This window comes from Glycine soja, chromosome 9, assembly GCF_004193775.1.
Source record: "Glycine soja cultivar W05 chromosome 9, ASM419377v2, whole genome shotgun sequence".
NCBI lineage: Eukaryota > Viridiplantae > Streptophyta > Magnoliopsida > Fabales > Fabaceae > Glycine > Glycine soja.
This window is the reverse complement of record NC_041010.1, coordinates 36,408,313-36,432,935: the sequence shown is the minus strand read 5'-3', so window position 1 is coordinate 36,432,935 and position 24,623 is coordinate 36,408,313. Positions and strand designations below refer to the sequence as shown.

The window sequence follows — 24,623 nt, the reverse complement described above, 5'->3', positions numbered from 1 at the left end:
ATCATTACATTTTAAGTATATGTCAAATAAGTTTTATTATATTTAAATAAATAATTATAATATTATGTTATTAAAATGAGAAAAATAAAAGATAATAATCATTATTGAACCTTAGCATATCCATACACGTACAACAATCAATCACTCAAGAAGATATTTACTCAATAACTTATCCTCCTCATCTATAATTTATAGTGATATTATTATTATTATTATTTGTGATCAGCTCAATACTATATTCTTAACATTAAGGACTATTTATAATAACAAAAAATTATTTAAGGATCAAATATTTTTAAAAAGTAATTTAGGGATAAAAAATTTAAAACGTTCGTGTGAGAACTAAAAACTTAATTAACCCTTTATATTAATAGCTATAATATTACTTTAGTATTATATGTTTTAAGTATTTTATGCATATTTCACTTGAATTTTATAGTATTTATAGTGTTATATATAGAAATAATAAATTTATATAATATATAATATTTTTTTTCAAATGAATTTTTTAAAATGTTTAATTTAAAAATATGAAAATTTGACAAATTTTTATTTTAAAAATTTTAACATATTAATAAGTTTAATAGAATGTTATTAATTTTTTAATTTAATTTAAAAGTTAAAAGAAAATATAAATTTTAAAAAAATAATATTTTAATATAAATCAAACCAAACAAAATCACTTAATTTGATTTGGTTCTAATTTTATTTTAAATGAAAACTAAATCATATATATTTTTTTAAGTTTGATTTAGATAACTTTTTTGATGAAAAACAAACAAAATCATGAACATCTCTAACATTATAATTTATTTTCATTATTAACATTATCATATAATATAAAATTATAACTTATTAAATATTTAATGATTTAATTAATTATTTTAATCATAATATATACTTATTATAAATATTTAAATTTTATGAATTCAAATATTACTATAAATATATTTCATGATTATAATTCATGAATTAAAATAGTTATTCACTTTTAAATATTACGTATTATATTTAACTACTATAGTTAAATATACTAATATATTCTTCATAATAAAACATAATAATAGTTTTTATGAATTAAAAAAGAAAATTTGAAAAAAAATAAACAAGAAAAAAAATTATGATAATGATATGTGTCATTTGACTACGTAGTCATTTTTAATTATAAATCCATTAATGTTTAATTATTTTTTTAACAAAAAGATTTAATTGGTTATGACAATAATTTATATAATCAATTCATTAATAATTGATGATAATCAATTATGATGATGACATGCGCAATTATTAGTAATCAATTATAAAAATAAATATGTGTAATGTGTAATTAATATAAGAGCAAATTGCAACAACATTTCTTGCATGTATTATTTATACATGTATTAACTTTTGCATATCATTACACTTGCTACTCTTCCATTGTTAACTATATTAATTCTATTTATTTTTTAGATTATGACACATGATTTTTTTATTAAAATTTTAATCCTAAAATTATCTTTATCTCTTTCGTTCGTTAAAAATTTCAATCTTTGACACATTATTATTGAATCTTTATGAGTCATTACTATTGTTGAGTGTGGTGAAACTGGTGCTAATTTGTTTTCGTGGGTTAATATTTATGGTATTAATTTTCTTTTTTCGTTTTTGATAATGTTCAAGTGTTCTGTTGGAATTTTTTTTACATTCCAACAAGTGAGAGGAAAGAGGAGTATTAGATGTAATTTTTGTAAAATAAAAGAGAAATACATGTATTATTTATAGAAGATAGGGGTATATGTGTTACATTTTTAAAATCTTAGTGGATACATATATAATAAGTTTAAAAGCACGACGAATGGGAACATGCCTAGCACCACCACGAAGGTGAACAAGAGGGAGGCAGAGGAGAGAGAAACGTGTGGCGAACGAGAACTGCCTAACACCACCGTAGAGGTGAAGTGGAACGTAGAAAAGAACCCATCAACGTAGATGCAAACAAGAAGATAAGGCTACAACGGTGAACAAGGAACGTGCGACTCGAGGCCTGGTTGCACCAATAATACCACCTAGCACAAGACAAATATTTTCTCTATTATGATCACTTAAAAATTAGGGACAATTTTAGATTTTTTTAATTAAAATTTAATGTATATATCATTTAATTTTCAAATGAAAGCTTAACATAGAAAGAGTGTTAATGTAATGATTTTAAAAGAAGAGAAATATGTAAATAAACGTCTCTATTTTACTGCTGATGACAATGGTTGCGTTGAGCCCTTTTCAAACTGTCACGTGCTAAGTACTTTGTTCATTGGCCACCGTTATTTCTGCAGTGAGCATGTCCTCTGCATATCTAATGTCACCCTGTCCAGATTGACAATACAACAAGAAGGTCTTGAAGCGGAAAAGAATTATCAGATTGTGCTTTCTACTCCAAATCTTAGCTCTTGTAAAATCAATGGTTTATATGGTCTCAAACTCTCCTCCACTTGCAATCTTTCTTTTATTGGAGAAGTAAATATTGACATGCAGGGAGCGTCAAGTTCAATGATTATGAGTTGCATGCAAGTCTATTGACACTAACTTCACGTACCCTTCACAGAATACTATATGTAAGTTACTTTAACTTTAGTATTTTCTTTTCCTCTATTTTTTCTTCTTCTTAATTATCAATTTCGTTTCCAAATTATTTAAATGATTTAATTTAGTTATTATATTTTTAAGAAATTGAATTTGATCCTCAAATTCTAAAAATAATTAATCGATTTGATCTCTAAATTTTTTAAAAGATTCAATTTGATTCTTAAATTTTTAAAAATAAATTAATTTATTTCTCAAAATTTTAAGAACTTGATGACCAAATTGAATCATTTAAAATAATTTGGAGACCAAATTAAACCTTCTAAAATTTTGAAGCTTAAATTGTATGATTTTAAAATAATTTGGGAATCAAATTGATAATTAAGTCTTTTATTTCAAAATGATTCATTTTTTATTTCATGTTTTAAAATTTGGGCGTATACCCAATCTTGCATTTCAAAATATTCATTTAAATGTCTCTTATTATTCACTCTAATTGTGTAGGAATATCTCTTAAGTCCATTTAGACCGGCTCAACCACCTTAATCTCCGTGCTTTGTTAGATTGGAGTCATTCAAAGTGAAAAATGAAAAGATAATAATAGTGATGAGGGAGTAGTCAAAGCAGTGACATACTTGCTTCAAAACTCTCTTATGGCCAGATCGACTAGATATACAGCAACTAGAAGACCACGATAATTTTTACTTCTTTAGCTAGGGATTTTCACATAGTATCTAATTTTTGTTTAGTTAATGTTTCCCTTTCATTCTCCATTTCCTAGATGCTCTCCCTATATTTTTCACCTAAATCATAGGTTGATGTATATTGTAAGTGCTTTGTTCAAGTTATAATTAATTATCATAAAAATATGAAAAAAATATTATATTACGTAATTAAAGTAAATAAATATCTATTTGGTTTTAGTTAAAGTTTCAGCCTTTATTTGTATTTGTTAGAGGGAGAGAGAGGTCTTTTAATTTTTTTAACTATTATAATTAATGGTTAAAAATTGTCGCTATATTGTAAAAATATTTTTTTGACACTTTTTAACTGTTAATATGTTTAAATTATTAATTGTGTTAATTTTAAATCTACTGAAGGATCACTTTGACTCAAAACACAACCAACTAAATTGAATTTTTTAAAAGGTAAGAAATCAAATCAAATTTAACCGAAAACATATAAAATGAAAGTGTATTTTAACCTATAAACAATGTTGTGAATCAAAATATTGGCCAACTCATCCAAACTATATTTATGTCATTGGCTAGTCGGTTTAGACCAGACCTGTTTGAAAAAACAACTTAGTTAAGTACTAACTTAATAAGTTTTTATTACGAAAGTTTATGTCAGAAATTTTGTTGTGATTGGTAAATTTTATTGGAATATGATAAATTAAAAAAAAACATAAGAATTATAAACTGTTTTATAAATTTAAATAAAATTTGTAATAAGTCAGGTAGATCCATTAAAAAAAAGGTTAAATTTTCCATTCGTTTTAATTTATGACTTTATCTAAGTAAGAACAACTATATATTTCTTCTCATCAATAACCAAACAAAAGGATAAAAGAAACAAAATGCGCTCTCTCATTTAAGCAAGTCAACGAAATTAATCCAAACCAATTCATAAACGCATAATAGCCAGTCTAGCAAACTTCATCTAGTGTGAAGTGTGAACAATGGAGGTGTATAATAAGCTGAATGCAAGTCCAGTTCAGAGGAAAATGTGATCATTTCAAAAACATTTTACTTTAACAACAATAAAATTTGAACCCATAAAATCCACAAATTGGCTGTGAACCTAATCAGTTCAATGAATTTCCTAAATAGGAATGACAGTTTCCACAATTATTACAACTTACAAGCATCTCATAAGGAAACATCAGAAACAGCTATAATGAATATGGTATCCTACTACCTTTTGCGCTTCAGGGGTCCAGTCTTGTAGCCACTCTTAGTTGGCTTGCCCCAAGGAGTGAGAGATCCTCGCCCAAATCGTCCACCACTCTTGCTCTTACCCTCTCCTCCACCATGAGGATGATCTACTGGATTCATTGCCACTCCTCGGACAACTGGTCTTCGACCAAGCCATCGGCTGTGTCCGGCCTTCCTAAGTTTGCGATCCCCATGGCTTGGATTAGATACAACACCAACAGTGGCCCTACATCGAGAATCAATCAACTTTTTAACACCCGAGGGCAGTTGGATTAAACAGTATGCCGATGTGGGCTCTTTCAAGATCTTTGCACTAGTTCCAGCAGCTCGGACGAGCTTGCCACCTTGCCCTGGGTTCAACTCAATGTTGTGAATGATTGTTCCAATGCGCATTGCAGACAGTGGCATGCAACTCCCAATTCGTGAGTTTATGTCAGAATACATCATACTCTCTCGTGTACTATGAGGACTGGAGTTTGTTGCCTCTGTGAAAAGGCAGAACAAATGACATGTGACCAAACAATACAGGAAGAGTTGCATAGAAGCCATAATTTCCCTTTTAGATCTAGCAGGCCTAAGATAGCTTTAAGCCCATAGACAATAAAACGTAGCAATTTCTCACCCAATGTTTTGTATTGTTTTATTTTAAAACACGACCCATATATTTTGTTAGGTTCCTCTTCTAAGAAATGTACCTAACGAAGCAACATAGTTTGGGATCCTTCAGAGCATTAACAAGGCTATTACTCCAACTTGTGACTGTTTGTATAAAATAAATGGTTTTGTAAGCCACCATTAAACAGTATTGAAAAGAATATGACTTCATTAGTACAAGACTAGGATATAAATCAATCGAATAATCTGAGTGAAGCTGTGAAATTAAACTTAAGAACTGTTTGCTGTTGAGAACGAATAGGAACCCCAAAGCAACTGAGACTATTTCCAATATTTTTACCATCTTTCTCTATCGGCTACAAAAATACTATGAAACTCAATTTAAATGTTCTAATTGCTGAGAATGAGAGGAGACATGAATGTACCGGAAGAGAAACGGCGAAGAGTATTGTTGAACAAGTTCAGTGCTGATGAAGCAGTGCGACTTCTCCACAGTGACACAGCCATTTCAAACCTGTAATGCATAGGGATTCAATGCCCATTTGCTTAAGTTTATAAAAAGTGATTGTAAAATTATGTAAAACAAAGTGATTCTTCTAGAGATTTATGTAAAGCAGAAGTTTACATTTGGTTATAATTATAAAATTTATACTTTACCTTGAAAAGTCATTTAAGGTTGTTTGGATATAATAGCATAGAATTACAATAAATGACATTAAAAATTATTTCTCAAGAAACATGTTTGGATAGGTTACAACAACAACAACAACAACAACGCCTTATCCCACTAGGTGGGGTCGGCTACATGGATCAACTTCCGTCATAATGTTCTATCAAGTACCATACTTCTATTCAAATCATTAAGTTCGAGATCCTTTTTGATAACCTCTCTTATAGTCTTTTTGGGTCTTCCTCTGCCTCGAATTGTTTGTCTTCTCTCCATCTGGTCTACTCTCCTCACTACAGAGTCTACCGGTCTTCTCTCTACATGCCCAAACCACCTAAGTCTATTTTCCACCATCTTCTCTACAATAGGCGCTACTCCAACCCTCTCTCTAATAGCTTCGTTTCTAATTTTATCCTGTCGAGTCTTACCACACATCCACCGCAACATCCTCACCTCCGCTACACCTACTTTATTCTCATGTTGGCTCTTGACCGCCCAACATTCTGTTCCGTACAAAATCGCCGGTCTTACCGCAGTCCGATAAAACTTTCCCTTTAGCTTGATCGGTACCTTTGCATCACATAACACCCCCGATGCTTTTCTCCATTTCATCCATCCTGCTTGAATGCGATGATTCACATCCCCTTCAATTTCCCCATCATCCTGTATTACAGACCCAAGATATTTAAACCGTGTGACTTGAGGGATAATATGGTCTCCTATTTTCACCTCTGAGTTAGAAACCCTCCTTCTTTTGTTGAACTTACATTCCATATACTCCGATTTGCTTCTGCTTAGGCGAAAGCCATGTGTTTCTAGAGCTCGTCTCCAAGTTTCCAACCTCTCATTCAACTCCTTCCTCGACTCTCCAAGGAGGACTATGTCATCTGCAAAAAGCATGCATCTCGGCGCTATCTCTTGGATTTGTTCCGTGAGGACATGTTTGGATAGGTTAAAAATTTAAAAATATGTTTCACAACTATATTCATAATTATTTATTGAAAATTCAAAATAGTGCAATCAAATAATTTTTTGTAATAAAAAGAAGAAGCGAAAGTAGCAAGAACAACTTGCAAATGAGACTGCATGAAGATAAAAAATCACAGCACACATTACAATTGCAGAAAACAGAATATAAATATTGGAAAGAAAACACCAACTCACAACCAGAAAAAAGCAGTTAGTCAATGTCAATTATAATAACGATCCACAGGCATTTCATTTTGTAAAGAAAAACCATTCAGATGTAACACAGGTGGTGGAATGAAATAAAAAAATCTCAACCATAAGATAATAGTTTTCAATATTTCAGAATCATACCTCTGTTTTCTAGCTTGTATCAGGTGGTGGAATCTTTAGTCTTGCCTTCCAATCTTGTGAACTAACAAAGGAAATCAATTTAACATATTGATTTGTTTGACCCTTTCACAAAGTGGACTTGCACACATAAAGCAATTAACAATATATATTATAGATTAGATATTAAGATGCTCATTTTTATTTGCAGAAAGCAGAAGAAGGATAATTAAAATTTAAAACCCAACAACATATAGATTAGTGGATATCCTGATAAGATAGTTAAGCAAGTGACCTTGAAAGAGTAGCAGGTGTAACCGCAGATGAACAATAGGTGAGAAGAGAGAATAATCTCTTAGAACTGTTACTGTTAGCGGAGGATGCTGATGGGAAAGTTATGAAGAAAGAGGAAAAGGGGAATCGAAGGGGCTGTTTACTGATTATTGATGGCTAAACTTTGTAAAAAATTGTGTACTCAAGCAATCATAAGCTTATTTACAGAAAAGTAGATCTATGTAAACGGTTATAAATATGACAGACATGTCATGAAAGTAGGACACTAAAGCTAATGATCACTGTATTCGTTTTAATGCATGCTAGCAGGAACAGGTCAGAATCTTTGCCAAGTTCTTACAAAGAAAAATAAGAGTATTGTTACTCTCAAGGGAATGATAAATGTTGTTTGCATACACATGGTTGCAAATTTTGAAGAGACTGGTGGCAAAAGGAAGGAGCAATTCTGAGTTGTAGTTGTGGTTTGATGTTGGTACGTAGGCTACAACTCTATGCCAGGAGAAATATGGTGATTTTGAGGGTGGGTGGCTTGTAGTTTTGGGTATTGTTGAAGTGTTAAGGAAAATCTCATTGTATGCATAAATATGTCCATTAGAAGTGAGATATACTGTCCTGATCCACTTCTTTTCGAGTTCTACTGATATCAATCAAGGAGTATGTGGTTTAGTCTCAATATTTCAAACTAATGCAGCAAGATTAGAAAGGCTGACTTGGTTCTACAAGGCTTACTTGGGATGTCAGTTTATTTAGTCAAGAGGTCTTGTTTTGGTCTTGACTAAGTGTCATGAACAACTTAGTGACAACTTCTGCTATTGCTTTAGTTCAAAGGGATCAGTGCAGATCCATAGTAAAAATTTAGTTTGCTGTTAGAAGATGGTTTAGTAATTATAATTTCAGTTTTTTAGGATTGCTATGAGATGCAAAAAGGTGGTCTGCATTTTTTTTATTGGCAAATGTTAGCACTGCATGTTCTGCTTGTAAAAAAGGCCAGAAAATTGGCATGGCTGAAGGCAGATGTCGCAGAAGGGATGGATAAGCACAGCTGAAAGCTGGTTAGCTAGAAGGAAAAAAGGAAAGCAGAGCTGGGTTGTAACCGACTCTTATACCAACTTGAAAATAACAGAGAAGCTATTTACAGCTTAATTTTATGAGTGGCCATTCTAAGAAGATATATATTTACATACATGAACAAATGCGATCATATCCCTGGATTACAATAGTGACGATAAGTTGATAATCTACATGCTATTATTCTCAACACAAGCCAAAACTAATGTGTCAGTCTTAACATACAGAAAGTAAAAAAAAAAAAAAAAAAAAAGCTTGACATACCGAATTGCAATACAAGCAAATTAGGGATACAAAGGCAAAACTGACTCTGCTGAGACGAACGACGAAGAAATAGAGCATTCACTTTCAATTGGTCCTATTCATATTCTACTTAATTCTGTACTACGAAATTGAATTGGGTCCAGAACGGATCCATATGGGAAGATTCAAATCAAATGAGAAGCACGAAACGGTTATTGAAAGATGTTGGAGCTTACCATCAGAATGTGCCTTCGTCTGCGAAAAGGAGCGGAGGAATTGGCACTGGATTTGGGGTTCCAAGTGCTAGAATAGAGGCATCTCGTGGTTACGTTACGTTACGGTACTGTGCTCATGGAGAGAGAGAGAGAGAGAAGGATTATTAGGGTTTAGCAATTTGCATTAGTGAAAGGGATTTTGAGTAAATTATTGAATATTTTCTTTTACTTAGAGTAAATGTAAATTTTATTTTACATAATGGTTTTTTAAAACCAAGTAAATTTTATTTTGAGTAAAGGTGTTTTCTATTGGAGAAGTGTGTTAAGTGGTTCATGGGTGGAGAAGTATGAAAAAAAGTTTTTTTTGACAAAGATGTATAAAAAATTATTACTAACAAATGATGTTGCATTGATGTTGGGTTTGCAGTGGGGACATGGTTATTGTCGGCAGTGTTCGCGGAAGATGACGATGCTGTGTCGGAACTCCACAATTGGCAACGATGAGGAAGGGAGCAACGCATGGGTTAGTTTTACCAACTAATTCCCCATCGGGGTCTCTTTTAAAACAATTTATGGAGGAGATCTATTTCTTATGTATGCATACATGTATATCGCCATACATGTTGGCTGACGATATATGTTTGGGTATGACACGTGGTGGGTTCCACCAAAGCAGCGGGCGAAATAGCTGTCATTGGGGCTTCGCTCCTTTGACTGGCAACACAGCAGCAAGTACCAGCAGGCAGGTGCAAGTCCGCGCAAGCTAGTAGGCATAGGGTGCAGACATGTCGTTAGGATGCTTAGCGAAATAGACCCATGCAAGATTCGCCAAAAGCACTAGCGAAAAAGCTACAGTGCTCTCCCCTATATAAACAGTCTTCTTTGTTTCGTTTGTGCGAAGTTGAATTGCCTCTTCCTTGTGAACACTTTTTAGTTTTTACATTTCATTAAATGAAAGCCAATCCAACAAACCATAACCACAAGAATAAAAAAAATAAAATCTGGCCATAAAAAAAGAATCAACAAAATCAATCAACATTAGATTGTCGTTAATCATGCATAAATTCAGATTCAACTAACTGAATTTTCCATGGTTTAAGGCACAGATCATGATCTGAACGAAGATAAATTTAATGAATGGATGAAGCTAGAGGATTAGATGAATATTGAATAATAATTCAGAAAAACTTTTAAATGATGCTGACAGTTTCAGAAACTAATTATAAAAAAAAAATTACTTCAAATAAATTATAAAAAATACTTCAGATAAAAACTTCATTCTAAAAAATAATAAAAAATAATACTTCAGATAAAAACTAATTATAAAAAATAATGAGTGAATAGACAATTTGGTCCCTGAGATTGTAACCAGTTTGCATATTAGTCCCTGACTTAAATTTTAATTCAAAATAGTCCCTAACTTTACATAATTTTTGCAAAATAGTCCTTGTCGTTAAATTCCCAGGTGACGCCGTTAGTGAGGTGCATAGGTGGCAATTCAGTGCCACGTAGACTGTCCAACGTGGCACTGAGGTCTGCATCTATAAATCCTCTCTCATGCAAGGCTGCTTCTTTTTCTTCCCCAAATAAATTAGGGTTTACGAAGCTGCTAGTTTCTCACGCTAAGTCGCTTCTTCTTCTTCTCCTCTGACACTCAGTCGCTGCTGCTTGTTCACTTGATTTCTCCATGTCTCTGCAAGTGGCAGTTGTTGTGCATTTTCTCGTAGTTTCATTCGGCAATGCCACCATGGAAGACGTGCAGCTATTCGAACTGCAAGAACAAGGAGGAACCCAGGAAGGTTATTCTATACTTGTGCATTGCCCCAAACAGACCTAGATAACTGTCAATTTTTTCAATGGGTTAAAGAAGAAAACCAACTTTCTAATTCGTCTTCTGTCTCAAGAGAAGCAATGGTAGTGGCTGATTTGAGGCTACAAATTGAAGCTTTGCAGAAGAAAATGAAAAATTTAACAAACATTGTGTTGTTAGGTTTTTCATTTTTAATTGTAATGTTAGTTTTAGGGGGAATGTATTTTAGGTAAAATGTGTAATAACATCTTTTGATATTATAATTGTTGTTTTGCTGAAGAATTTGTAGTAGGAAGTAATTTGTTGCTACTGTCAATTACCCATTTCAATTAAATATAATTTGTTGGTGAAATTTGTTGCTGAAATTTGTAGTTTATTAAATATAATTTGTTGTCGTACAACTTTTTGAAGTTATTGAAGTAGCACTAAACTAGGTGGTCCTACTCCAACTCCAAATCCAACACAGTGTATAATTTATAAAGGAAAGAGAAGAAACATGACATTAAATCAATTTCACATAATGTTTGACATCCCAAAGCATGGTAGTTAGAAGCAATTGTTCAGCAGGCCATAATGTTTACATCATTTCACATGCCAGTGATGCTTTCAAAATATACAACTACACATCCTAATATCAAAATGCAACAAAAAATGGGTCTTAAGTTTTCTTTATACTGCATCATCTTTATCAGCAACCTTCCTTTGTTTGGCTCTTGTTATGGTTAGCTTATTCCTTGCTATTGGTGGAACAATAATTGCAGGGACCTATATGCAAATGCCAAACATGAATAATTGTAATATATAAAAATGGAGTGCTGCAACAAATTAGGTTGAGATAAAAATACTTTGTTGTGACAAATATTTACCATCAACTCCATTTCACTATCTTGTGACAAATGAGGCTGAGATAAATTAATCTCCACCGGATCTTGTTGAACATGAGCAGCAGCTTTTTCAACCTCATTCAAAGCTTGTTCATCTTGAGATAGTTGGTGGTGCAACATATTTCTTTGGCCTAATAGGAACTCCAATATTTTTACAACTTCTAATGTTATGATTGGTTTGGCCACACCTTCCACATGTAAAGTCAGCCAATTCCCTCTTTAACCTATGTCCTGTGACATTGTCCTCATCTACAGATCTCCTTCTATTTTTCTTAGGCCTTCCTCTTTGGACCCTTTTATGTGGTGGAACAGGGTGTGTATACTGTGTCTGGGTCCAATATTGTGGTCCTTGGACTGGTTCAATAAAATGTTGGTATGTCTTATTATAAGCCTCTATTGACAGCCACTCATGACACATGTCCTCAGGCTTCCCTCCTTTGTGAGTTATTGTTGCAATGGCATGTCGGCATAGCATCCCTACATCAAAGTTGTAAAATCAGCACACATGTAGGTTAGGAATGAAAAAAAAACTGTAAAGAACACAACCTGTTAGTTGCCATACTCTACAAGTGCATGTCCATTCAGCTAAATTGACCTCAACCTTATTCCCCCACATGTGGACCTCATATCTCAGGCCCATGTTATCACCACACCAAATGGGAGTCCATTGATTAGCAAAATGAATTTCTTTTTCTAGTCTTTTATACTGCACTGGACATAATGGTCCAGGCTTTCCAGAAAGTTTAACCTTGCGGGCAGCCATGGTTCTCATGATATAACTTCTAATTTCTTCAAGCATGGTGATAATAGGCTTGCATCTATACTGCAGAATCCTGGAATTGAATACCTCACATCTGTTGTTGCATATGTTGTCCACTTTGGGCATTGTACTGAAGTGGGCTTTTGTCCATGCTTGCTTGGGCCATTTATTCAAGTACTCCCAAGCCTGACAGTTGATTGTCTTCAAATGGGCCATATGGTCTTCAAACTCAGCAACAGTAGTGGATTTTGCACATTGCCAGACAATTCCTTTAAGTTTCTTGCTTTTCCATTGCTTTGTAAAATTTTTCCAAAGATGCAAGATACAGAATCTATGAGATGCACCAGGCATGACTTCCTGTAAAGCTGGAATAAGTCCCTGAAAAATTGCAGCAATGTAGTAAATACTTCTGGACTAGTCCCTAACTTATGTCATTAACTTCAATTAAATACCTAACTTATGATAATAATTGCAAATCACACCATGTCATACCTTTTACATGTCTGACATGAAATTCCACCCATTCAGCATGTAATCCCCAAGATCTTCATGCAACAAAGTTAAAAACCATTTTCAATTGTCTTTGTTCTCAATGTCCACCACAACATAAGTAATAACAAAGATGTGGTTATTGCCATCAACCCCAACAGCAGAAAGCAAGTTTCCTCCAAATGCACTCTTTAGGAAACATCCATCTAGACCTATGAATGGTCTACATCCAGCAACAAACCTCTTCTTACGGCCAGCAAGACAAATATATAGCCTCTGAAATTGTGGTGGACCTTCTGGACTTGGCACTATGTTGATCTTAACTGTTGATCTAGGATTGCTCCTCAACAACTCATGTGCATAATCAAATACTTTGGCATATTGTTTCCTCTCATTCCCTTCCACTAGTTGCTTTTCTTCTTTCATGTCTCTCCACATCTTTGTAACTTCAATGTGCACTCCAAACTCTTGCTTGAAATAATCCAAAGCTTCAACACATTTAAGGGTTGACTGCATTCTGAGTTTGCCCTCAAGTTTACTGACCACCCACTGTCTATTTGCTTGTTTGTTGTTGTTCTCTTCTCTGCAACAATTATGGTTATGCTTAAATGTCTTTATCTGAAAAGAGTTTCTAACTTCATTTTTTGCACAGTAGATCTCTCAATCACAAGATGCCTTCTTGCATTTTGCTCTAGCCCTCTGCTTATCATTCTTCTTCCACTTGAACTCCCTGCCCATCAATATGCTATACTCCCTCAAGGCAGATTTAAATTCATCAGAGTACCAAACTACATCCCTAATTCCACCAACTTCTGTTCACCAATTCCACTACTTTGACTATATTGAGGATAAACTTCAACATCCTCATCTTTATCATCACTACTAATGGGGATATTAAGCTCCTCTGAATGATAACCATCTGTCTCAACTTCAACTTCAACTTCATTCATCATACAAGAGAAATTTGTAAACCACTCATCACTGTCAACTTTCTTTTCCTCCTCACTATCACCAACATCTCTCTCTTCACCACCACCATCTCTCTGCTCACCAGCGTCAGCATCCCTATGCTCACTACCATCTCTCTGCTCACCAGCATCCCTCTGCTCACCAACATCTCTCTGCTCTCCAGCATCTCTCTACTCTCCAGCACCAACATGCTCACCAGCACCAACCTCTCTCTCTCCACCACCAACATCTGCATCAATGGTGACCAAGTAAAAATTAATCATATTAATTAATTATGGTAACCATGTTGGACCAAGTACAGATGAATTAAAACTTACCTTCATGGCCAGCAACAGGTACATCATCTAAATCATCCTCATTCTCAACCGCTTCTGGAATTAGATCACATTCCAAGTACAACATCTATGGGACTCCTTCTAAAATTGGATCTACTTCATGATGAAAATAAACATTTATCTCATTCTCATTTTCAAAAGCATCCCTAACTAAATGTAATATATCTCCATCAGTTGTACAACTCCTTAACCCATGATTAAAATCTAAGTCTTTATCAATCAACCAAAAACAATCTTCTATATTGCCATACTTCTTACAAGCTTTCACCATATCATATAAGATAAATGCATTCGGGCAATTTGTAGATATATCCTCTCAAATTCTCCGCCTATATATTCAACCTTTCCATCACTGGCACGTGGAGTGAATCTTCCTCCATGGTGCAATATTAAAGTTATATTGTCATTTATTCTACACAATCAGAAACCACAAACATTGTCATATATTAAGAAATAAAAAACCTAACTCAAACTCAAATATAGGCACATCACACAACAACATGCAATGCCATCTATAAAAAAAGAGCATCATAAACGAAAATAATAAAGGACCATAAACCTACCTAATTTTTCAATTCAGTCCTTGCCACATGGGATTGTTGACTTGGACTCAAACTTGCCACATTGGGATGCTTACGTGGACTGAGGTTTGCCAAATAGACATTTAACTAACGGAGGAAATTAGATTTTAACAGCAGAGACTTATTTGCATAACGGAGGTAAAGTTAGGGATTATTTTGAATTAAAATTTAAGTCAGGGACTAATATGCAAACTGGTTACAATCTCAGGGACTAAATTGCTTATTCACTCAAAAAATAATACTTCAGATAAAAACTTCATTCTAAAAAATAATAATTACTTCAAACAAATTTTTTTAATGATGCAGACAATTTTGGAAACTTGAAAAACTTGAAGCAGGTACAAAAAGTTGAAAGAAAATTGTAAAGCACAAATGCACAAACGAAACAAAGAAGCCTGTAGCTATTTCTCCCGTGCTTTTGGCGAATCCTGCATGGGCCTATTTTCTGTTGCTGTGTTGCCAGTCAAAGCAGCGAAGCCCCAATAGCAGCTATTTCACCAACTGCTTTGGCGGAACCCGCCACATGTCGTACCCAGGCGTATATCACCAACATGCATGAGGATATACGTGTATGCATACATAAGAAATAGACCCACTACATAAATTGTTTTGAAATATAATTTTTGTCTTCTTATTTTCTCAAATCTATGATTTTTAATCTTTTTATTTTTTTAATTGAAATATTTTAAATTTCATTTTAAAAAAATCACGATTTAATCACATCTTTTAATTGAGATATATCGTCCCTTATTTTTAAAAATTTTATAATTTTAGTCCTTATGACAAATTTCTGACATTGATCTTGTATTCTTTAAATATTGATGACATTTGTTGGTTTATTATCCATATAATAATTTTTTTAATTATTTAATTGTTAAAAACTTAATTTATTAAAAAAAATATCTCAATTAAAAGAAGGAGAATAAAATCTTAAATTTTTTTAAAAAAAAATAGTAAAATGTCTCAATTAAAAAATAAAAAAAAATAAAAGCACCATTTTAAAAAATAAGAATAAAAGTTATATTTTAACCACAATTTTAATATATCCTTGATGATCTAGGTGGAGTATTAAATTAGTGTAGGCATAAAAAAATGTCGTATAATGTATAAATTCAAGAAACTTCATGACATGCTACTATAATTTACTCTTAAACCTTAAAAGATTAAAAACATATGTTTAATGCTCTTTCCTTTTGACTAATAGAGATTTGTATAAATTAATACAAATTAAACAATTAAAATTACATGAATTTTTTTACTAATAACATCTTTTAGGGATCTTTGACTAATAATATTAATAGATATAAATAACATATTTGTATAAATAGATATAAATAAGATGAAAACAATCTGAAAACTTTGACTAATAAAATTAGTTACAACATTAATGTTTTCATATGCAACCGTATACCAGTAACCCTCAAGAAAACCTCTTTAATCCTTTTTAATTATATAATTAATAAATTTAAATAAGGTTAAAATTGCATAAAAACTTTGACTAATAACATTATACATAAGATGAAAATTATCTGAAATCTTTGACTAATAAACTTTTAATTATAACAATATAATAACGATTTTATATAAATGCAACCCTCAAGAAAAACCTCTATAAAAGGAGCTAGGTTTAGCCAACAAAATACATAACTTAAACTCCTTGATATAAACCATGAATCCTGCTCTATTACTCACCCTCTCTAGTTTTCTCCTCTTAGGCTTCACCACCAACCTTCCATTAGCCTTCTCACAGGAAAAAGTCCATGACTTCCAAGGAGTACGTGCCCATTTCTTCTGCTGGCGAGTACCTTATTAAGCCAACTTGCTTTGGCCCAACAGGTGGTGGAGTAAGAGACTAGGTTTTGCTAGCAACTCAACATGCCAAGTTGCAATTCAACAAGATGAAAATGAGGTTAGCCCTAGCCTAGCAGTGAAATTCAACATAATAGGGCAAAGCCTGGTGCCATCTTCACAGAGACACCATTAGATATTTGCATTTGTGGATAAGCCTAAGTGTGCTACATCCTCAAAGTGGGTGGCTGTTGTTGATGATTTCCCTAGTAAATGGTTAGGCATTGGTGGTGCTCAAGACCATCCAGGCTTGAAGCAGATCATAACTGGAAACTTTAACATTAAAAAATATGATCTTGGCTATAAGCTTGTGTTCTGCCCACCAGTACTGGTCCTTGTTCTGACATTACGAGGCATGATGATAAGAACGGGAGGCGTCTTCTATTGACCAACACTGATAGTCCCTTTAAAGTTAGCTTTATTAAAAGGTAAAACCATAGTATATAATTATATGCTAGCGTTGAGTATGTAACGAGGATTGAGTAGTGTTACATAATGGTGACCATGATAATATCTCTTTTTTGTGGTGTATTATTTTCTTGCAGCAATTAAGCATGAATCCAATAGATGAAGTAAACACACTCTTTCACAATTTACTTTTTAAAAAAAAAGAAAAGGAAAGGAAAGAAATAATCTTTCACACATTATTTTCAATTTGGGTTTCAATGTGAATTAAAAATTTAATTTAATAATGAAGAAAATATAATAAAAATATGAGTTTAATTTCTATCCAGTATAAAAATATGATTTTAATATTGTAAAAATTAAGGGTCAACATATATAATGTTGCTTGAGAGTTTATGAAAAAAATTCAGGATTGGGCTTCAGAACTATTGGGACTATATCTCCTCTTAATTACACTCCTTTTTCCCTTAATTTTTTCCATGTTCCCTAGTTCACTCATGTTAGAAAGTGACTAATCCTTTACATATTAATATGACCTAGGTTGAGTGTTAGATTTATAGTTTAGTACTTTGTTTAGCTTTTTCATTAGGTTTTGATCTAGGCTTGATGGAAGTTCAAATTGCTCAAAAATGTTCCTAAATTTCTTAATAACTAATAACATAATCATATATAAAAGCTTTTCTTTATTTAATTTCAAAATTACAAATTACTATTAGGATGAGGACATAAGGTCATCTCCAATAAGGATTTTTGTAAGTAGATCTTAGTATCAAGATTTGAACTTACTAAGATTCATTATTGGAGTATTTTGTTGGATCTCCATGTGAAGATCCAGTTCTTCTACAAGAACTTCCAAGATTTACAACAGTTTTAAAAAAATTGATTCTTTAGTCTTTCTCTCCACAATATCCAATGGGAAGCAACTATTATGAACAAGAGAAAAAATGGAGCTTTGAGGAGGTAAAGAATAATCAGATACACAACAACATCAACATAGATCTCAATTAAAAACGAAAGAAAAACATATATGGAGAGAGAACATCACTGTCTTCATAGGAACGGAGGAACAACGCCCTCTTAGGCCCATTTCCTCTCCCTATTCATCGGTGTGGTGTGGAGGGGAGGGCGCATGAAGAGTGGAGCAGCATTAAGGGTGGAGAAGGAAAAGAAAAAATGAGGGAGAAGAGAGGGTTAGAGTAGAGAAGGAAAGGATTCTTGAACGATGGGTGGAGACAGGGTACTTTTTTAGTGAACGATGGGTGGTTCAGTGAATGTTGGAAAGGATTCTTGAAGGGAGTTTTGACATTAAAATATTATATATGAATCCTATAAATTGGGTCATTGAGGGGAGCAATTTGCACACATTATATTCTTATTCTCATTGTCTATCTCAAATTCTTTGATTCTGATTTTAAATATTGTTTTATTTGTTCCTTGTCATGTGGATCCAAATCAATTAAATTGACAAGCTTATATTATTTTGTTGCAAAATTATCAACAACCTCCTTCAAATGAAAATTCGCTCATCCTTTTTCATTATTTCCTTTCTTGACACTACCACCTCCATCAATGAGCGAAAATTCTCAAATTCCTCCTTATTTCATTTCCTACTCTTCACTTTCACCACCACAGCTAGTAACTTATAATCGATCACCTTCTCCCAAAAATTCTCAAAGTTCTCAAACTTTTCCTTCAATGTCACAAAACACCTCCTCTATGTTCCGTAAGCCTCCCAATAGTTCTATTCGTTCACAAACCCCTTCAAATGAAGAAGTTGATACATAATTTTCACAATTTTCCACCCAAATTGAGTTAGAAAATATTATAGTAAAGGAAGGAGGAGGGAGTTCTAAAGGAAGAAAAGGGGCACATGAATATTCTTTTCAATTGAAGAAGATAAACTTCTCATTCGTTTGTACACTACTAGAAAATAAGTTTTTAACCTCGGTTATTAAGGACTTTCAACATCGGTTATTAACCAATGTTAAAACTATTGACATTAAAAGTATCAACGTTAACATCGGTTTTTGAAAATTGATGTTAAACTAAACTACACAACATTAGTTTTCTAAACAAACCGATTGTTGGACAAGTGACCTCAATAACTTAAGAGGGAGGAGTGAATTAAGTCTCACTAACAAACTTTTAACCCTCTTCTAAAAGATAGGCTTAGAATGCAGAAGAAGAAGCAACAATCAATTTAATAATGTTCTTTAAACATGCAAGACAAAATTGATTGCAATAACATAAATGAGATAAGGGAAGAAAGAAAAATGCAAACTCGATTTATACTGGTTCGGCCACTTTCCGTGCCTACGTCCAGTCCTCAAGCAACCCACATGAGATTTTCACTATCTTGTAAAATGCCTTTTACAAAGTCTGAACCACACAGGGAAAACTCTTCCCTTGTATTCAGAAATCCTTACAACTTAAGAGACCCTCGGTCTCTTAATCAATCTCTTTGAATAAGAAAAAGAAGAAGAAGAAGAAAAAGTTTCTCTCTTTAAGAGAAGAATATTACAATTGAAGATCAATCAAGATTCCTTATTGAATATGCAAGTGTTTGACCAAGGAATCTTTTTGAGAGGATAAGACATTTCAGTTTAGAAAAACTCTGAGGAATTTCGTAACCCAAGTCACCTATTTATAGGTCTTTGATGACCATTCAAAAATCTCTTGAACATATGTGACTCTTGGGAGTTATTTTCTGAAGAGTTGTGACTCTTGGGAGTTATTTTCTTAAGAATTGTGACTAAAGAGCTGTGAATCTTGGGAGTTATTTTCTGAAGAGTTGTGACTCTTGGATCAAACTTGAGAAGCACTTATCTTTGGCATCATCAAAACTTCATATCATATATGCTTCTACAATCTCCCCCTTTTTGATGATGACAATAATTTGAAATCAAGATAAACGATATGCAATTGATAATGCGTGCTCACAACCCTTACTCCCCCTAAATTTATGCCTAAGTTCATGATAAACTCTACCCTTAAGTTCTCTCCCCCTTTGGCAACATCAAAAAGCCAAAAATGGTCAGAGAAAAGAACTAAATTAGGAGCTTAACACATCCAGGGATGCCTGGTAATCAATTACAAGCCATTGTAATCGATTACAGGAGTAACCTATAACTAATGGTGCCTACTGGTAATTGATTACAAGCTTGTTATTCTAATGTAATCGATTACAGGGAATGATAATCGATTACCAGATCCTTAAACAAGACTTTTTCACTGAAAGCTAACTATTTTTAAGTCAAATGCACACCTAATTATCACAATCAAATGCATTCAAATCAACAAGCACAATCAAACTCATTCAATTACAAACACAATCAAAACGCATTCAATCAACAATCATCAATCACAAACAAATCTAATCAATTTAACAATCAATTAACTACACACAATAGATTATATTCCTATTAAAAAAATTCAAACAAAGGTTATCAATAATCAATATAACCTTCAAACACAATCATCAAAATCAATAATCAAAGACAATCAACATAACTCTCAAACACAATCATCATAGACAATCAAAAACTCAATCAAAAGCAATCATCAAAGACAATCAACATAACTCTCAAACACAATCATCATAACTATCAAACATAATTATCAAAGACAATCATCATAACTATCAAACATAATTATCAAAGACAGTCAAAACTCGAGTAGAAAACAAGCATCAAAACTCAATCAAAAAATTAATAATCATAAGCAAAAATAATAAAAAAATAGACAAAAATTAAAATCCTCTTGTTAGATAAATGGTTTTTATCACATAATTGATGAATACTTAATAAATTATGATTAAGATCATCAATAAGTAAGACATCTTCTATGGAGATAGAGGAATTCGTACCTATTTTTTCAATTCCAACAATTTTACCTTTATTTGTTGTCTCCATAGATCACATGTTCACTATTTTTGGGAGAAATATGAATAAACTCTTATGCATCTCCCGCCATGTGTTTAGAGCAATCGCTATCAATGTATCAACTTTGCTCTTCTCCTCTTTCATAATATTTCAGCATGAGACCCAGATTTATGATTTTATTTTCTGAATCACTTGAAGAATTTATGTCATTATCTTCCCAAGTGATGTATGCTTTCTTTTCTTTGAAAATTCCTCTTGTCGGATTTTTCCATTCTTCTTTTAAAGACAGGACAATCGAAACTCATGTGTCTTGGTTGATCGCATTCATAGTATTTTGGGGCTAAGGAGAAATCTTCTCCTTTCTTCTTTGGATTGATGATTTATTTCCTTTGATTTCTTTTGTTTCTCAGAAATTTATTGAATCTCTTCACAAAAAATTTGAAATCATCATCTTCTTTTATTTCAATTAAGTCCTTTTTGTCACTTTCTTCTTGAATAGAAGATGATGATGCTTTGAGTGCTATTCCTTTCCTCTTTTTATCATTTTCTTCATGTTGATGGAGTCTCATAAGTTCCATTTCATGTTCTTGAAGTTTTCCAAAGAGAGTGGCAAAAGACATATTAGTGAGATCTCTTGATGCTGCAATTGTTGTTACTTTTGGTTGCCATTGCCTGCTTAAACATCTCAGCACTTTGTTAATGAGATCTTCATTAGGAAATATTGTTCCCAATGATGCAAGATGATTAACTATATAAGTAAATTTCTTCTACATATCTTGTATGGTCTCATATTGATACATTCTAAATAGTTCATATTCATGTGTAAGAGTGTTTATTCTAGATCTCTTAACCATTAGTTGTGCCTTCATGGGTTACTTGTAATGTATCCCACATTTCTTTTGCATTTTTACAATTTGAGACTCTAAAATATTCATCCATACCTAGTGCAGAAGTGATTATATTTTTGGTCTTTAAATTGTATTGAACCTTTTTTCTTTCATCATCATCTCATTCTTCTCTAGGTTTTCCTATAGTTACATTTCCCACTACCATTGTAGGAATGAAGAGACCAAATTCAATGGCTTCCCATATATTTAAATCTATGACTTCAATAAAGATCTGCATTCGAGTTTTCCAATAGTGATAACCCTCGCCATTGAAAACAAGAAGCCTATTAATAGAGTTTCCCTCGGGAAATGGAAAGTTAAATGAGGCCATATCTATTCTTGAAATTTTTAAACTTTAGACAAGAATCCTGCTCGGATACACACCGATGTCGTATAGTAAGAAATAACAAAAGAATGTAAAATATATACATACCAACATCCATTTTTAGAAAAATTGATGTTGTGGTTGACTGACGATATCGATTTTTCTAAAAACTGATGCTGGTGAACAAAACACAAGATGTTGTCAGTCAACCGCAACATTAGTTTTTTGTGAGTAGAACACAATATCGATTTTTCTAAAAGCTAATGTTATTTTTGCCCAAAACTGATGTTATTTTTTGGAATTTTTTAATATCCTGTCTGTTTTTTTAATCATCTCAAATTAACTTGCAAATTGTGTTGGATCGAGTGGCCTCAGAATAATTAAGAAGGGGGAGTTGAATTAATTATTCTTAAACCTTTACTAATTAAAAAATTTACTCTTTTAAGGTTTTTACTAAATTGTTAAGAGAATGAGGAGTAGAAGAGAATCTTAACAGAAAGTAAAAGCGGAAATTAAATGCACAACGGAAAGTAAAAGAGTAGGAAAGAAGGAAACAAACACACAAGAGTTTTTATACTGGTTCGGCAACAACCCGTGCCTACATCCAGTCCCCAAGCGACCTGTGGTCCTTGAGATTTCTTTCAACCTTGTAAAAATCCTTTTACAAGCAAAGATCCACAAGGGATGTACCCTCCCTTGTTCTCTTTGAACCTAGTGGATGTATCCTCCACTAGAACTGATCCACAAGAGATGTACCCTCTCTTGTTCTCAGTCAAACCCAAGTAGATGTACCCTCTACTTGTACCACAAAGGATGTACCCTCCAATGTGTTAAGACAAAGATCTCAGGCGGTTAAACCTTTGATACTTTGTGAATGGGGATACAAAAGAATTCTCAAGTGGTTAGTCCTTTGAACACTTTTGTATTAGGAAAAGGGAAGAATCAAAAGAATTCTCAGACTGTGTCGTTTTGAATTCTTTGACAAGGGAGAAGGGAGACACAAAAGAATTCAGGCGGTTAGTCCTTTGTTCTTTTGGAAAAGGGAGAAGAGAGACACAAAAAGAATTCAGGCGGTTAGTCCTTGGTGAATTCTTTTTGGCAAAGGGAGAAGGGAATGAAAAGATGAATAGCACAAGTTTTCAAGGTTTAGAAAAACCAGAAAACTTTGGAAAGCTTTTGGCAAAGGGAAGAAGAAGAAGTTCAAAGAGATTCAAGGCTTGTAAATGATTGTATGAAATAAGTGTAAAAGTATTGAATGAATGAATGAAAATGCAAAACAAAGCCTTGCATTTATAGACTCTTCATGTCTGGTCAAGAAGACCATTTAGAAGAGTTATAACTTTTAGAAAAACTTAAAACCAATTTGAAAAAGTCAAAAACCATTTGAAGAGTTACATCTTTTGATTTATTCAGAAACAGTCACTGGTAATCGATTACCAAATAAGTGTAATCGATTACACAAAGCTTTTATGTGAAAGGATGTGACTCTTCACATTTGAATTTGAATTTCAACGTTCAAAGGCACTGGTAATCGATTACCAAAACATTGTAATCGATTACAACTTTTTGAAATTAATTGGAACGTTGTAAATTCAATTTGAAAACTTTTTCAAAACAACTTTACTACTGGTAATCGATTACAATAATCTGGTAATCGATTACCAGAGAGTAAAAACTCTTTGGTAAACATGTTTTGAGAAAAATCATGTGCTACTCAATTTTTGAGAAAATTTTTCATACTTATCTTGATTAAGCCTTCTCTTGATTCTTGAATCTTGAGTCTTGAATCTTGATCTTGATTCTTGAGATCTTGAACCTTGAATCTTGATTCTTGACTCTAAATTTTCTTCTTGAGTCTTGAATTCTTCTTGATTCTTATCTTGAACTCTTGAATTGTTCTTGATTCACTTGAGTTGTTCTTTGATTGATCTTTGAGCTTTTTGTCATCACCTTTGTCATCATCTTTGTTATCATCATTGTTATCATCAAAACACCTTTGAATCACCTTTGATTCACCATGAAGTTTTGCTTGTACAAATTGAAAAACAAAACCAATCTAGATAGTTTTCAAACAGTTTTTATCAGACAGTTCAAATTTTGTTCATAATAATTGAATATTTATTATCAATTAAAATAAATATTTAAAGTAATGAAAGTCAATACATAAAATCATTTGTAACCTAATAATCTAAATTAACATAACTCTACAATTCTAAAATTAATTAAACACCTGATGTTTCATTTTTAACTTTTAGATAATATTTTGCCCACTAAATGTGAATTGCCTTCATTCTCTTTGGTTCTAATAATCCTTGATCAGTAAAATACTGCATGATATAATAAAACATAAGTTAATAAGTATAAATAATAACAATTATAACAAATTGAATTAGTTTTGAAGTAAACAATTATCATTTTCCAATTATCCTTAAAACCTCCTAGGCTTATCATTGACATCCAATGCATTACGTAGTACTCGCACTCAATTCTTCCTTTTTGCTTATTATACTAAATTGAATAGGATATTTAGATATTCAAAGTTAACTGAAAAT

The 24,623-nt window shown here is 32.7% G+C and overlaps 1 protein-coding gene and 1 pseudogene across 2 annotated transcripts; one reads left to right on the top strand and one right to left on the bottom strand.

Moving 5' to 3' along the window:
• Positions 1-4,187: 4,187 nt before the first annotated feature.
• On the bottom strand, positions 4,188-9,428 carry LOC114425434 (60S ribosomal protein L2, mitochondrial-like). Of its 2 annotated transcripts, XM_028392365.1 has the most exons (5): positions 9,294-9,428; positions 8,919-9,025; positions 7,102-7,162; positions 5,540-5,628; positions 4,188-4,984 (listed from the first exon to the last, which is right to left on the bottom strand). In XM_028392365.1, the coding sequence occupies exons 4-5, from the start codon at positions 5,619-5,621 to the stop codon at positions 4,479-4,481; spliced, it is 588 nt and encodes a 195-aa protein (XP_028248166.1). In that variant the 5' UTR covers positions 5,622-5,628; positions 7,102-7,162; positions 8,919-9,025; positions 9,294-9,428; the 3' UTR covers positions 4,188-4,478. The 2 variants fall into 2 exon arrangements, with proteins under 2 accessions (XP_028248166.1, XP_028248165.1); XM_028392364.1 differs by lacking the exon at positions 9,294-9,428 and having other exon boundaries at positions 8,919-9,096.
• Positions 9,429-16,394: 6,966 nt separating this feature from the next.
• LOC114368428 lies at positions 16,395-17,005 on the top strand (annotated as a pseudogene).
• The last annotated feature ends 7,618 nt before the right edge of the window (positions 17,006-24,623 follow it).

What these genes read in the sequence shown, in the direction of transcription:
- LOC114425434 (XM_028392365.1), bottom strand. Translation starts at nt 5,621, where the DNA reads ATGGCTGTGTCACTGTGGAGAAGTCGCACTGCTTCATCAGCACTGAAC. An exon ending in TCTTCGCCGTTTCTCTTCCG is followed by an intron (nt 4,985 to 5,539) that starts GTACATTCATGT and finishes GCCTTTTCACAG; the next exon opens with AGGCAACAAACTCCAGTCCT.